The sequence below is a fragment of the Aethalodelphis obliquidens genome, unplaced genomic scaffold (genome assembly GCF_003676395.1).
Source record: "Aethalodelphis obliquidens isolate GAN/ISIS:26980383/991018 unplaced genomic scaffold, ASM367639v1 scaffold5, whole genome shotgun sequence".
NCBI classification, from domain to species: Eukaryota; Metazoa; Chordata; class Mammalia; order Artiodactyla; family Delphinidae; genus Aethalodelphis; species Aethalodelphis obliquidens.
In genome coordinates, this window is record NW_020837949.1 from 24,046,975 (window position 1) to 24,062,453 (window position 15,479).

Below are 15,479 nucleotides of genomic sequence, written 5' to 3' on the forward strand. Positions count from 1 at the left end.
CCGGCCTAACATCTTAAGAGTCAAAAAGAGGGGGAGCACAAATATGAGGAGCTCTCAGGACTACAGACTTGACACAAGAGGTGGAGGGGAAAGGACGGGAAATGAGGGCCAGAGCGCGAGAAAACTTGGCGTAAGTAACTGAGCGTCGGTGAAAATATAAAAGCTTCAAGAAGACCAAGTACTCCAAGAGTTCCATGGAAGAGCGGACGTCAGGATCTTGAAAAACTGCAAACTACTCAGCATATGCCAAAATGGACAGAGGACAGGGGGATCAGAGAACAGATATCAACAAATTATCCCCCTTAACCAATCACTAATCTATCTGTCCTGGTAAACAGCCAGGAGACTGAGTGCCGCGATCACGGAAATCACTGTGACCCCCTAATGCCACGGTGTCCAGGAGGCAAGGCACCCAGGGGAGTCCGTATCGGCTTGCGTCTAGGGAGGGGATTCCGAGAACGGGTGAAAAGTGAGGAAAGGGGCAGAGAAAAGAGGATCTGGGAGACCATGCAGGCTGGCGGGAGGGAAAGGAGCCAGCGCCAGACTCCCGCACGGTGGTGGCCTGTGGGATCGGTGTCCCGGTCCCCGCTCTCACCATCTTGACGATGCCCCGCTGCACGGTAGGGACCGCGGGTCCCCCGGAGGAGCCGCCGCTCTGCGCGGAGGAGGCCATGTGTAGCAATGGAAAACCAGCGAGTAAGACGGTAGGCCGGCTTGGAGGTGTCAGTGTGGGTGTCGGTGTTGGTGAGAGGCCGCCGCGGAGAGGAGCAGGCGGGCGACCGGCTGTGGGCGATGGACGGGACGGACACGCCGGGCGCTCACAGGAGCAGCAGCAGGACTGCCAGCGAAAGAGACGCGATCTCCGCCGCCGCTACACGTTCTACTCGCCGCGCAAGCGTGCCAGAGCGCCACTGCTCTCCGGCCAATTAGAGCCCAGAGCCCGCCGGACCCCAAGCCAATAGACACCCTGCTCGCGGAACCCCGCCCCTTGCTCCCCAAACCTGTGGAGAACTTCAGGAAGCGCTGAAAGAGCTGATTTGCGGTGATGGGCTAAGTCTGGGGCGGGACTTCCGGGGCAGCGGTAGTAGGTAGTGTCGGGAGGTGTAGTGGAAAGGAAAGGACACGTCAGCATCTGGCCGCGGGGCGCGGTGGGCCATGGGAGCCCCAAGGGCGGGGTCAGCCTCGCCCTCCGGCCTGGCCCCGCCCATTACGCCCAGCCCCGCGGGCCCCTGGGGAGCCCACGTGCAAGCCAGTTTTCCAGGAGGGCGCACCAGGGTTGGGGAGAGCTGACTGGGACCCCGAGCCAACGAGGCCGAATCCTAGAGGGATCTCAGTACTGGTGCACACCGACTTCCGACATTTTACCTCAGCTGAAAGTGTGGGAAGAACTTGGAAGCGTCTGAACGCCGTGAAACCTACCAATGTTGGCCTTGACACAGAACTTGGCCGCGCGCCCTCCCTGTAGTCGGGAGTGTATCTCGCTCGCATTTGTGTCTTCGGTGACTAGCACTTGTTAGGCACTCGATTAATGTTTTTTGGTGGAAAGACTAAATCTCTCTTACGGGGTGATGTCTTGTGCGCCAGAGAAGTTGCTGAGAACCTTGCTAACACTCCGTTGACGCAGGGTGAAGAGCCACGCCTCCTCCAGCCGCCCGACCCCATCCCTTCACCTAGCCCTAGTCTCTCTTTCGAGTAAAGTGATGGCGGGGTAGGGAGGCGCAGAGCAAAGACATATAAATGTTTACGTGAATGTTGAGAGGCAACTAATATTCGTCGAGTGCCCACTATGAGGAGCCAAGGATCTTACTTTCATGCCATTTAATTTTAATCTTGAAACTTGGTCCTACGCTGAGGACACTGTTTCCCCTGTAGCTCTTTTGAGAAGAGGTTATTCTCCCACGCTTCACCTTTCCCAAAGGCAAGTTTTGGGGTGAGCATCTTCCAAGATGCCTAGTGCCCCTTCCATACCATTAATTTGCCATCCTCTTCAAAAAAAAAAAAAGTCTCTGTGGTGGCTCATCCCACCTGATGATAGTACTCTCCTCCTCACTGGGGTTGTTGTCTTCTCTGCCCCAAATGCCACTTTGTCATTCATTGAAATTGACACCTGGTGCACACTCTTCTCCACCCAGTGATCCTGAGCGACTTTAACCTTTATGTGCCTGACTTATCCAATACCCTGGCGTTGACCTCATCTTTAGTGAACTTGACCTCTGCACCCGTTCAGCTACCCTCTTTAGGACAGATGAAGCATTACAACTGCTCCATAGCTGAAACTGTAAACTCAAACACCCCATTCTCTGATCATAACTGCTGTCCTTTCTCCCTTCTCACTAAGTTACTTCTTATACCTTGTATTAGTTATCTGTTGCTGTATAACAATTTACCCCAAAACTTAAGTATTAAAGCAATAAGCATTTATTATCTCACAGTTTTTGTCAGGAATCTAGGCAGGTCTTAGCTTCAAGTTCCTTCACAAGGCTGGAATCAAGCCTGGAATCAATGGGAGCTTTGGTCTCATCTGAAGGTCCCATCTGACTAAGGGAGGATCTGCATTTAAGATCGCTCAGGCAGTCATTGGCAGGATTCAGGACCTCAGTTCCCTGCTATGTGGGTCTCCCCATAGGGCACACAGCATGGTAACTGGTTTGCATCAGAGCAAGTGACTGAGAGAGTGAGAGGGCAAGCACGAGTCTTTTTGAACCTAATCTCAGAAGTAACATCCCAGGACTTCCCTGGTGGTGCAGTCGTTAAGAATCCACCTGCCAATGCAGGGGACACAGGTTCTAGCCCTGGTCCGGGAAGATCCCACGTGTTGCAGAGGAACTAAGCCCATGCGCCACAACTACTGAGCCAGCTCTCTAGAGCCCACGAGCCACAACTACTGAAGCCCACGCGCCACAACTACTGAAGCCCGTACGCCTAGAGCCTGTGCTCCGCAACAAGAGAAGCCACCGCAGTGACAAGCCCCTGCACCGATATGAAGAGTAGCCCCCGCTTGAATCTCCACTGGCCGCAACAAAGACCCAACGCAGCCAAAAAAAAAAAAAAGTAACATCCCATCACTTGCTATATTCTACTGGTGCAGCCCACACTCAAAGGGAGGAGATTACACAGGGGCATGAATACCAGTAGGTAGGATCACTGGGGATCATCTTAGAGGCTACCTATCACACACTGTTCTTTAAGTAGAATTCAAAGTCCCTGAACCTCTCTGTCCTCTTTATATCAGCTCTTTTCTACTTTCTCCTGGTCCTTTAGACTCCATTATTTTTGCCCTTCTCCTTCCAGTATCCTTATCTCTAATCCCCATTTGTCTTCCACTGGACTCAGCTGTCAAAACTGCAACTCTAGATCTCTCTGCCTTCTCCAAACCTACCACTTAGCTAGAGCAAACACTCAAAGATGCAGGTCATTGCCACACTAACAATTCACAGGCCCTCACACATTGCCTGGAATTTCTTCTGTTTCCTCAATCACTTTGGTCTCCAACTCCATCGGGTCTGGTGTGTCGTTGTTTAATTAAGACTATATTTTTAGAGCAGTTTTAGTTTCACAGCAAAACTGAGAGGAGGGTACAGAGATTTCTCCATATATTCCCTGCCCCCGCACAGACATAGCCTCCCTCATTATCAACATCCCGTGGTCCGTTTGTTACAGTTGATGAACCTATATTGACACGTCATAATCACTCAAAGTCCATAGTTTATGTTAGGGGTCACTCTTGGTGTTGTACATTCTATGGGTTTAGACAAATGTATAATGGACATATATCCATCAATATAGTATCACACAGTATTTTCCCTGCCCTAAAAATCCCTGGGTCTGTTTTACAACTGATGGGAACATACTTTATAACAAAGGGAGCTCTACGTAATGCACTGTGTTAACCTAAATGGAAGGAAAGTCCAAAAGGGAGAGGATATCTGTATGTGTATGGCTGATTCATTTTGTTGTGCAGTGGAGGCTAACACAACATTGGAAAGCAACCATACTCCAATAAAAATTAATTTTAAAAAAATCCCTGGGTCTGTTTTAAACCTTCTCTGTTTTCCTCTTAACCCTGACTCCACTCTCTCCCACACTCTCCAATAGTACAAAGCCTCCTACTTCGGAGGGATAATAAAAACCATCAAGAACTCCCTCCATATAAAGACTCAGACGTAGAGAATGGACTTGAGGGCACGGGGAGGCTGGGATGAAGTGAGAGTGGCATGGACTTATATACACCACCAAATGTAAAATAGATAGCTAGAGGGAAGCAGCTGCATCGCATGGGGACATCAGCTCGGTGCTTTGTGACCACCTAGAGGGGTGGGATAGGGAGGGTGGGAAGGAGAGGCAAGAGGGAGGGAATATGTGGATATACGTATGCGTATAGCTGATTCACTTTGTTATACATCAGAAACTAACACACCATTGTAAAGCAATTATACTCCAATAAAGATGTTAAAAAAAAAAAAAGAACTCCCTCCATTTCCCACCACAAAAGCTAAAAACTTATCTTCCTTCTCATTCTTCTCCTTTTCTCCCTTGTTACAAAGAAAAAACTTCCTACTGCTTAGGCTAAACTCTCCGTCTATGTCGTGGATCCACCCCCTCCACCTTCTCAAGGGCGCTCAGATAATTCCCTCTCCTGTTTCATAGCCTCTCAGTTTATCCTGGATTCTTCTCATTAATATTTAAATATTCTCAAATGTCTTGCATAGTAAAAATAAATTAATTAAATTCATCTTTACTCCACATCCCTCTTCAGATAGCTCTCCTCCCTTCATAGGCAAACCCTCTCGGCGAAATTCTTTGTGTTTGTTGCCTCTACATCCTCACCCTGCATTCAGTCCTCAGCTCCCTGCACTCTGACTATTGCTCTTACCAACTTACTGAAACTGTTCTCTCCCAGGTCACTCATGAGTGACCTTCTTGTGACTACATTCAATGGACACTTTTCACATTGGGCAGTCACTTAGCTGAGCTCTCCATAGCATTTGACATCGTACTCCTTGAAATGTCTCTTTCCTTCCCATGTTTCTTATATTCCTCCCATCTATCTCCATTGCAAATGACTCTCCTTTTGCCTACCCCTTAATATTGATGTTCCCCTGGGTTCTTCTCAAAGTATCTTCTTTTCTAGTGCAAAACATTCTTCCCGAGACATCTAATCCATTCTCATGGCTGCATGCTAATGATTCCCAAATAGATAACTCCTGTTAAAATAACTCCCTTGCACTCCAGATCCATATGTACAATGATACTCTGGATATCTGCCCGTGGCTGTCACCTTGGGAATTCAAATTCAACATGTCTCACAAGGAGCTCATTATCTTTCCTCCCTAGCCTCCTCTTCCCTAGTATGTGTCTCAGCCCAAATAATGAAATAATGGTAATGAGAAAAGCTACCCAGTTACAAGCCAGAAATCTGGAGATCGTCTGTGACTCCTCTCTCTACCTCATTCCTTAATTCTTAGTCAATCTCGGAAATCTGTTAGATCTACAGCAGTGCGGTGTAGCACATAAGCCCAACCTGGAGCAAGACCACCTGGGTTCACATCCCAACAGGATATAACCTTGAGCAGGCTGTGTGGTATCTCTGTTCCATGGATTTCTCCTCTGTAAAATAAAGATGATAATAGGACTTACCTCCTAGGGTTGTTCTGGTCTTGAGGATTGTATGCGTTAGTATATGCTAAACGCATAGAACACTGCCTGGATATATGTGTTAAATTTGCTGTGATTATTATTAAGTATCTCCTGTTGCTTAAGCCTGACATATTTTCACCCGGGTCGCTGCACTAAGCTTATAATAGAGCTCCCTGACATCAGGGAGCTTCCTTTACCTACACCCCACCCATTCTTCCTACTGCAGCCTAAGTGATATTTCTAAAATGCAGGTATGATCAGGTCTTTCTACGCCCTAAGCCCCTCCCGTGATTTCTCTACACCAGCTCTTCTCTCACAGCTCTACCCTTCCACAGTGTGCCCAGGCCAAGTGAACTTGGTTTTGGCCATTCAAGACCACACTCCTTGGCCTCCAGGTCTTTGTGCCTACTTTTCTGTCTGCCTGGAGCACTCTTTCCATCCCTCTTTCCTCCTCCCTGCCCTGACTCACTTCCCCTGTTTCCCCATCCTTCAACTCCCCACTTAGAAATCAGAATGTCTCCCCTGGAAGGCATTGGGAAGAATGCCTTTCCTCAGGGTAGGATTGTTTTGTTTTTTCTCCTACTCTTGGTCTGTTAGAGCACTTACGAGATTGTAGTATCATTGTCTCTTTCCCTTTGAAAATGTCATCAGACTGTGTCTAATTTCCTTACAGTGGAATTCTGAGGCCATGCCTGGCACAGACAGCTGCTCAGTATATATCTGTGAATAAGTGAATGACAGGGACTTCCCTGGTGGTCCAATGGTTAAGACTCCACGCTTCCACTGCAGACAGCACAGACTTTGATCCCTGGTCGGCGAACTAGGATCCTGCAGGCTGTTCGGCACAGCCAAATAAAATACAACAAAATAAATGAATGACAGAAAAGTATTATCATATTCATTTCACCTGTAAGGAACTATAGATTCAAGTAGGATGTTTGTTGAAGGTCACACGGCTAGAAGATTAGTAGAGAAGGGATTTGACACTAGTTCTTGTGACTCTAAAACTCATGTTCACTCTGCCATTAGTAGTGGAAGGAGACTTAGAAAACCTTAGAGGTGACTCCTGTGTGTGGAGAACATGAACACATACCGCCCCCCCCACACACACAATCTAGAGATGGACAAGATTCATTTAAACAAACAAACACACACCCTATTTTCTGTACTCCTTTGAGAGTAAATCTAGGAAATATATCCCCAGTAGTAATAATGGCCAAAGTATATTGAGCACTAAATACTAAACAGACTCTATGCAGAATGCTTTTCCCTACATTACATAATTTAATCCTTAGAACAATGCTATGAAATAATCAGTCTCTTTCCACAATGGAGGACATTAATGCTTTGAAAAGGTGAGCAACCAACTGTAAGTCAATTGGTAATAAGGGATGGAGTCAAGATGTGAACGCAGAAATTTCTGACCATAGTCTGCTCTCAACCATTTAACTACCCTGCTTCTAGGGTGGCCAGACATGCCCCCTCAACCTCGATCTGCACCTGTAGAATCCAGAGGCTTCAATGAAAGAGTTTTCAACTCTCCAGTGAGCTTCCTTTGAGTAAACGGGAGGAAATTCAGCACTAGACTAACTACCTGCTTCCATTCTTTTTGTTTTGTTTTGTTTTTTGTGCGGTACGCGGGCCTCTCACTGCTGTGACCTCTCCCATTGCGGAGGACAGGCTCTGGACTCACAGGCTCAGCGGCCATGGCTCACAGGCCCAGCCGCTCCGCTGCATGTGGGATCTTCCCAGACCGGGGCACGAACCCGTGTCCCCTGCATGGGCAGGCGGACTCTCAACCACTGCGCCACCAGGGAAGCCCCCTGCTTCCATTCTTCCAAGCCCCTCTCCAACTTCAACCCACCCTCCTTACTGTCAATTTGCTGTTCTTTCTGAGATGCACATTTCAATCACACAGACTCCCTCCTTACCATTATAGTGGCTCCCCTTCTGCTTCAGACAGTTTCAACTGCTTATCATAGCACAGGAGGCCCTCGCCTTCCAGCTCTGACTTCCTCTTCCTCTTCCTTCACCTCCTCTTCTTCCTTCTCCTTCTTTCTAAACTTTGTTACAGACTGAACTGTGTTCCCCAAAATTCATAAGTTGAAGCCCAAAGCCCCAATGTGACTGTATTTGGAGATAGGGCCTTTATGGAGGTAATTAAGGTTAAAAGAGTGGTTTCCTAATCCAATAGGATTGGTGCCCTTATAAGAATAGGAAGAGGAACCAGCTCTCTCTCCGTCTCTCCCTCCCCACGCCCTCCCCGCCTGCAGGTGTACAGAGGAAAGGCCATGTGAAGACACAGCAAGACGGTGGTTGTGAGGTCTCGCCAGAAATCAACCCTGGCACCTTGATCTTGGACTTCTAGCCTCTAGAACTGTGAGAAAATAGGTTTCTGTTTCTCGAGTCATCCTGTCTGGTATCTTGCTATGACAGTCTGAGTTAATACAACGTTTTACTGTACTATGCTTATCTAAAAGAAAAGTCTCATATGGGACTTCCCTGGTAGTCCAGTTGGTAAGACTCTGTCCTCCCAATGCAGGGGGCCTGGGTTCAATCCCTGGTCGGGGAACTAGATCTGGCATGCATGCCACAACGAAGATCCCACGTGCCGCAACTAAGACCCGGCACAGCCAAAGTAAATAAACAAATAAATAATATTTTTAAAAATAATAAAAGAAAAGCATCATAAACCCAAGTTGTCTAGATCAACCCTGTCCAAAACAACTTTCTGCAGCAATGAAAACATTCTATATATGCTCTGTCCAACATAGTAGGCAATAGCCACATGTGGTCAATGAGTACTTGAAATGTGGCTAGTGCAACAGAGGAACTGAATTTTTAATGTTATTTAATTTAAATTAATTTAAATTAAGTTTAAGTAGCCATCTGAGGCTAGTGACTGATGTATTTAATCGCCAGTCTAGGTGATCAAACTTAAATCTTGCTGTCATATCTGATACCAGAATGTTCTATGTTGGTTTTTTTTTAATTAATTAATTTATTTATTTATTTTTGGCTGCGTTGGGTCTTCGTTGCTTCATGCGGGCTTTCTCTAGTTGCGGTGAGCAGGGGCTACTCTTCGTTCTGGTGCACAGGCTTCTCATTGTCGTGGCTTCTCTTGTTGTGGAGCACGGGCTCTAGGCATGCAGTTGTGGCACGTGGGCTCAGTAGTTGTGGCTCGCGGGCTCTAGAGCTCAGGCTCAGTAGTTGTGGCGCATGGGCTTAGTTGCTCTGCAGTGTGTGGGATCTTCCCTGGCCAGGGCTCAAACCCATGTCCCTTGCATTGGCAGGCAGATTCTTAACCACTGTGCCACCAGGGAAGCCCTATGTTGGTTTTTATTTTTATTTTTTTAACATCTTTATTGGAGTATAATTGCTTTACAATGATGTGTTAGTTTCTGCTGTATAACAAAGTGAATCAGCTATATGTATACATATATCCCCATATCTCCTCCCTCTTGCGTCTCCCTCTCACCCTCCCTATCCCACCCCTCTAGGTGGTCACAGAGCACAGAGCTGATCTCCCTCTGCTATGCAGCTGCTTCCCACTAGCTACCTATTTTGCATTTGGTAGTGTATATATGTCCATGCCACTCTCTCACTTCGTCCCAGCTTACTCTTCCCCCTCCCCGTGTCCTCAAGTCCATTCTCTACGTCTGTGTCTTTATTCCTGTCCTGCCCCTAGATTCATTAGAACCACTTTTTTTTTTTTATATTCCATATATACATAAAGTCTCTGGAGTTCCCTCATGCTCTAGTGGTTAGGATTCAGTGCTTTCACTGCCGTGGCCCAGGTTCAATCCCTGGTTGGGGAACTGAGATCCCACAAACAGGGTGGCATGGCCAAAAAACAAAAAAAAAGAGTCTCCTTCCCAATATGTATAAAGCTTTTGAGCTATTTCCCTCTGCCTGGAGTTCTGTGCCTGCAACAGGAAAAAGATGGACAACATCTCTGCCTCCTGGAAGCTTACATTTTATTTTTTAAATTAACTAATTTATTTTGGGGGAAGCTTACGTTTTAATATCGGAAACTCAGGATGGGATCATTATGATGGCTGAACTTTAAATTTAGATTAGAGGTACTTGCAACCAAGGCAAAAATAAAAAAGACACATTAGGTTATATAATTATCACTGTGTGATCAAAGGAAGTATATTATTTTATGGGAAAAAACAAACTTTTCCCTTGACATTGAATTCTAGAAGGTTGTCATTACATGACTGTTTATCTAAAGAGCAATGAGTAATATGATGGCAATGTTTGCAGTAGAGTTTTGTGAGATGAAGAAATGTGGCTTTTTCTTATTAAAAGGTCACAGAAAACTTAAAGGAATACTATTGGATAGTAACCCAGTGAAAGGTTCTGTGGTAGAAAAGAGGAATCATTATAAAGAAAAAAATCTGCTCTAAAAAAGGGGGTCACAATACATATTTCTTCGGAATTTTCTGTGGTCCAGTGGTTAGGGCTCGGCACTGTCACTGCCGAGGGCCTGGGTTCAATCCCTGGTCGGGGAACTAAGATCCTTCAAGCCACGCAGGGCAGCCAAAAAAAAAAAAAAAAACCGCTAAGGGGAAATACCTAATTATTTCCTCCCAGGTACAGATAGTCAACCAAAACAGTTAAGAAAGGGAAAACAAGACCCTCTAAGATATTCTAAATAGGTCAAGTATAGAGAATAATATTTAGGTATTCCCTAGCCCATACCATAGTCATACAGAGAGACTCTAAAATTGGAATCCATAAACTTGACATGATCCTGACCCTTTATTAAACCCTCCTGATATCGGTGTACTTTGGTTCAGGGTGTATAGAGAACAATCTGGAATATTCTAAAATTGTTTCCGCCTTTTGACCTGGCAATTCCACTTTCAGAAATCTCAAGAGAAAAAATGTCCACCTGGGGCAGAGTGGGAGGAGTCCAAAGCAAGTATTACGTCAAAGGGGTTGAGAGGAAGTGCTCTATAATGTGTTTGCCAAGGTATGAATTGTTTGTGGAACCTATGCTTTGTGAAACTTACAAGTTACATAACCTAATTCTCAGTTTCCTTGGCAGTAAAAATGGGAATAAAAGTCGTGCCTGTCTCATTAGGTTGCTGTGAGATGATGAATGAAAAGTTCTATTTACAGTGCCTAGGATCTAGGGAGTTCTTAATAAGGTGAGTGATAATGATGATCTAGAGAATTTGAAGTTACACATAGCCCCAAAGATATGAAAAAAGCTAAGAAAATTTATGATATGTAAACAATGAAATACTAGGTAGCTTTAAAAAATGACATATCTTTATAGTGCAATGGAAAAACCATGACACGAAATACTTTTGCATGTTGATTTTAACAAGGTAAGAAGATATGTATAACTTAAAAAGAACCCAACAGAATTTTTAGAGATGGAGACAGAGTTTAATGTTCTGTTGGTTTGCTGGGTATCATTTCTAAAGTTCAGAGTGAATTCTTTTTCAAATAAACTTAGTTTTCAGTGCCAGAAGATTAATTTCTTACCCTTTTTCTTATGAAATATAAGACACAAGAAAGTGCTCCAAACAAAAATGTACACCTTAATGATTGATCACAAAGTGAACACTAATGTAATTACCACCTAAGTCAAGAAGATGAATGGCCAGCATGCCCAGAAACTGCCCTTTTAATTGCTGCTCTTCGTAAGCCTGTATCTTAAAACACTATAATTTTGCTTGTGTTTTTTAAAATTTATAACTGAAATTAAACAATATGTATTCCTTCATGTGGTTTCTTTTGCTCAGCATTATGTTCGTGAAATTCATCCACATTATTACATATAGCTGTTGTTTGTCATCTTCATTGCTGTATAGTATTCCATAATAATGACTATACCACGCTAGGTTTATCCATTCTCCTGTTGATGGATACTTGGCTTGTGGCAGATTGTGTTTTCCAAAGATGGCCACAGAAATATCTCTCAACACACATGCTGTTTTTATAAAGTGATCTCAACATTCCTCGCATTAAAAGGTGGCGTCTATGTCCCCTCCCCTTGAAGGCCTTTGCTCTGCCTTAACCAACAGAGTGCAGCAGAGGTGACTTCTAAGTCACTTCATAAAGTATGCCTTGCACTTCCACCTTGTTCTTTGGGGATGCTTGCACTTGCCACCAAGCTGGGTGAAAGTCCAAGCTACACCATGGAGAGGCTGCATTCAGGTGTGCTGGCCAACTGCTCCAGCTGAGTTCCTGGCCAACAGCTGGCATCAACAGCCAGTGGTTGCCTAGTGGTTAGGAATCTGGGCTCTCACTGCCGTGGCCTGGGTTCAATCCCTGGTCGGGAAACTGAGATCCTGCAAGCCATGTGGCGCAGCTAAAAAAAAAAATCCAGAAGCATGCATATATTTGCGTCTTCCGTGCTATTTTGGGGATTCTCTGGTGGTACAGCTGTATGAGGAAGAAGGCTTTAGATGATTTCAGCCCCTCACCACTGAGCCACAGCCTTTGAGTCTCCCCACAGAAGTCACAGACATTGCAGAGCTGAGGCAAGCAATCCCCTCCAGGCCTTTTCTGAACTTCTGACCCACAGAATCCACAAGCATAACAAAATAAGAAACGCATGTTCACGAATGTTTATTTATAGTAGCTAAAAACTGGATACAATCCTGTTCCTGGCACTATTGCTATAAAATATATATATATTATGCGTTTCAAACTTAGCGCATAAAACCACGAACATGCGTTTCTTTGGGGAATATATAGGGGTCATAGGTTATGAATATCTTTAACTTTGGTAGATAATGCCAAACTTTTTTCAAAGTGGGTGTGCCAATTCAGACTGTCTCCAGCAGTACACGAGAGTTCTAATTATTCCATATCCTCACCAGCATTTGATATTATCAGTCTTTTTTTTTAAATTTATCATTCATTTATTTGGCTGCGTTGGATCTAAGTTGCTGCGTGGGAGCTTTCTCTAGTTGCAGCAAGTGGGGGAGCGGGGGCTCCTCTTCATTGCTGTGTGTGGGTTTCTCATGGCAGTGGCTTCTCTTGTTGCGGAGCACAGGCTCTAGGCACGCGGGCTTCAGTAGTTGTGGCGCATGGGCTCAGTAGTTGTGGCTCGTGGGCTCTAGAGCACAGGCTCAGTAGCTGTGGCACACTGGCTTAGTTGCTCTGCAGCATGTGGGATCTTCCCGAACCAGGGCTCGAACCCGTGTCCCCTGCATTGTCAGGCGGATTCTTAACCACTGCGCCACGAGGGAGGTCCTTATCAGTCTTTTTTAATTCCAAACATTTTGGTAGACGGGCAGTAGTATTCTCATTATGGCCTTAATTTGCATTTCCCTGATTTCTAATGAGGCTAAGCATTTTTAAATATGTATAACTGGTATTTGGTTATAAAGGTATTCTCCTCTATTATCTTCTAGGAGCTTTATTATTTTGCCTTTCACATTAATAGCAACAATTCCTGGAGGTACTGTGACATCATTTCGTTTGTCTGCCCTCAAGTCATCTTTTGGGATTGTAGTCATTTCAATGTTATCCTGATCCAAAATGAGAGGATCTAACCCTGGAACATTCTCCTGCTCCCAGAACTTATAAAGTCTTCATTGCAAACCAAATGATAAAGTCAAAATCCTGAGGCCGTAGAAGAGTAAAACACTTTATTCTTCAAGCAGTCTAATCCCACCAACTCATTTGGGACCAAGCTCTACAGAGGAGTACCCCACTCGCTCTGTGCTCCCCATTACACACCTCACCTCCAAACCAAGTGCTTGAAGCCATGGTTCTCCCCCTTTCTCACTGTGCTGCCAAACAAGCATAAGTGTCCCCACTCCCATCTGGCCCCTGTGGCCAGGACCAGGTCATTAAGAGGAACGTCTCTCCTGAACTCTGGATTCCCAGATTTAGGGGCAAACATGAGGATGTCAGCGCATTTTAACTGTGACTTTAGACCTTTCGAGCTTGGTGTTTGAATTTCCCTGGAAGGATTAGGATGGCTTCTCTTCCTGGGAGTTACTACCCATGGAATTGCAAGGCAGTTAGATTTCCAACCTGCTCTTCTCTAAGATGTGAGACCAAGTTCTTCCTAGCCATGACAGACAAATGGGAAGGTCTGTCCAGTTACCCTAATGTTTACTGCTATACAGATTCCACTAAGCATTCATTTCCCTTCTCCTTGTTTATTCTCTTTGTCCCACCCACCTTCCTTCTTGCTTCTGACTCATCCACATTCCTAAATGAATTTGTCTCTTCCCCAAAACTAAAAATAAACCCATTATAATTAAACACCCTTGGCCTAGCCAAGAGGCCCTGAACACACCAAGGTGAGAGATAAAGCACAGAGCCATTTGGGATCACAGCTCCGTGGACAGAGGGCGTTGGAGTTCAGTTAAGTTCCTTATATCTTCCTCTGAAATTGCTTCCCTCTCATGGGGGCAAATGAAAATACAAGACTCTACTAAAATCTATAAGGGCTGCAAAGTGCAGCCAGGGGGAAGTTGGGCTGGAAATCGGAGAGAGACAGAACTGAGTATTCTCCTGGTGTGCAGCCTGCCGATGTGAAGGAAATTGTGGAGACGGGTGTGCAGACCCTTGCGATTGGCTGAGGGATGAGTGAGGCCTTGAAGGTACCCCATCAACTCTGGAGTACCTCGGGAAAGAAGGCACTGATGTGCGGGCCCTCCAGGCAGAGCAGGCAGTGAAGGAGGATAATGCCTTGGTTACCCAAGGTGCCAGGGTGGGAGGGGTCTTCCATTCCACCTGCTGATGGAAACTTAAGAGGATAAATCAGGAATTCCCTGGCAGTCCAGTGATAAGGACTCGACACTTTCACTGCAGTGGCCTGGGTTCAATCCCTGGTTGGGGAACTAAGATCCCACAAGCCATGGGGCACAGCCAAAAAAGAGAGAGAGAGAGAGAGAGAGAGAGAGAGAGAATAAATCACTAAGCAATGAAAAAACAAAACAAAACAAAACAAAACAAAAAAACCCAACCCACCCTTAATACAAAAATTCCACCCCATGCATTATTTTCCTTAAGACTTTCAACCTCCGTCTCATATCAGTATAAAAACACTTTAGGGCCAGGAAATGCAAAGGAGCAAAAAGGAGTCAGAACATGGTGGGAGCATAGTAAATGCTTACAGAAAAGGGTTGTAAACTGGTTAGGAAGTAGGTGGTACTCATGAAGTTTTCCCCAACAAGGCAGCCTCACAGAGGCCCTGGCACCCCTAGCCTCCTTAGGGAGGGCATTTCTGAGGGTTCGTACGTACCCCACAGTGGGTACTGGTTGTATAACGCTAGGGGAGAGCCAAGAAGTTCAGCTCTAATCACTTATTCAGGTGATAGTGATGCAGCTGCTCTGCAGGACTGGGTCCCACCAGCCCTGTCTATTGGCCAACATACACAGAGTGCACCCTGGAAAGACAGCGCATTGCTTCTCTTAGGTGACAGCACGATTGACAGTTATACCTTTCTAGCCTCCAGGCCAGAATTCACCTGGGTGAGAAAGAATGAATAGGCGTGCGCCCCATGTGATCATAAACCAACAGCCCAGAAAAGCAGCCGAAGTCCCTTTCTCATTTGAGTTTTTGCTTAGTCTGTATTTATTTATTTATTTATATTATTATTTTTTTCCTCAGCCTGGTTTTATTGCACATCGCTTCAGTATGCCTGCATAGCCATGTGTTCATCATTTGGGTAACTAAGAAGCCCCATTTTGCCTTCTATTGGTGCTTAAGTAAATTATAAACACTAACTTTTGCTCAATCTCTACAACGGGCCAGGCATGGTACTAGATACTTTGTATATACTGTCAAAATTGCTATAATAATCCCCCATGGGAGAAACGTTGTTTCCACTGTAAAGGAAATAAAACGGAGACTC

At 45.3% G+C, this 15,479-nt stretch overlaps 1 protein-coding gene and 1 pseudogene across 2 annotated transcripts in view; one reads left to right on the plus strand and one right to left on the minus strand.

Annotated features, from left to right (window-relative positions):
• SND1 (staphylococcal nuclease and tudor domain containing 1) overlaps positions 1–1,054 on the minus strand; it is a 419,010-nt gene extending 417,956 nt beyond the window's left edge. The window contains exon 1 of one of the 2 annotated variants that reach the window (XM_027102041.1): positions 596–1,054. In XM_027102041.1, the coding sequence (XP_026957842.1) occupies positions 596–673 (78 nt within the window). In that variant the 5' untranslated portion in view covers positions 674–1,054. The remainder of the gene's footprint in view (positions 1–595) is intronic. The other variant, XM_027102042.1, reaches the window with a different exon arrangement.
• A 5,912-nt stretch (positions 1,055–6,966) lies between these two features.
• On the plus strand, positions 6,967–14,453 carry LOC113618555 (mth938 domain-containing protein pseudogene; annotated as a pseudogene).
• The last annotated feature ends 1,026 nt before the right edge of the window (positions 14,454–15,479 follow it).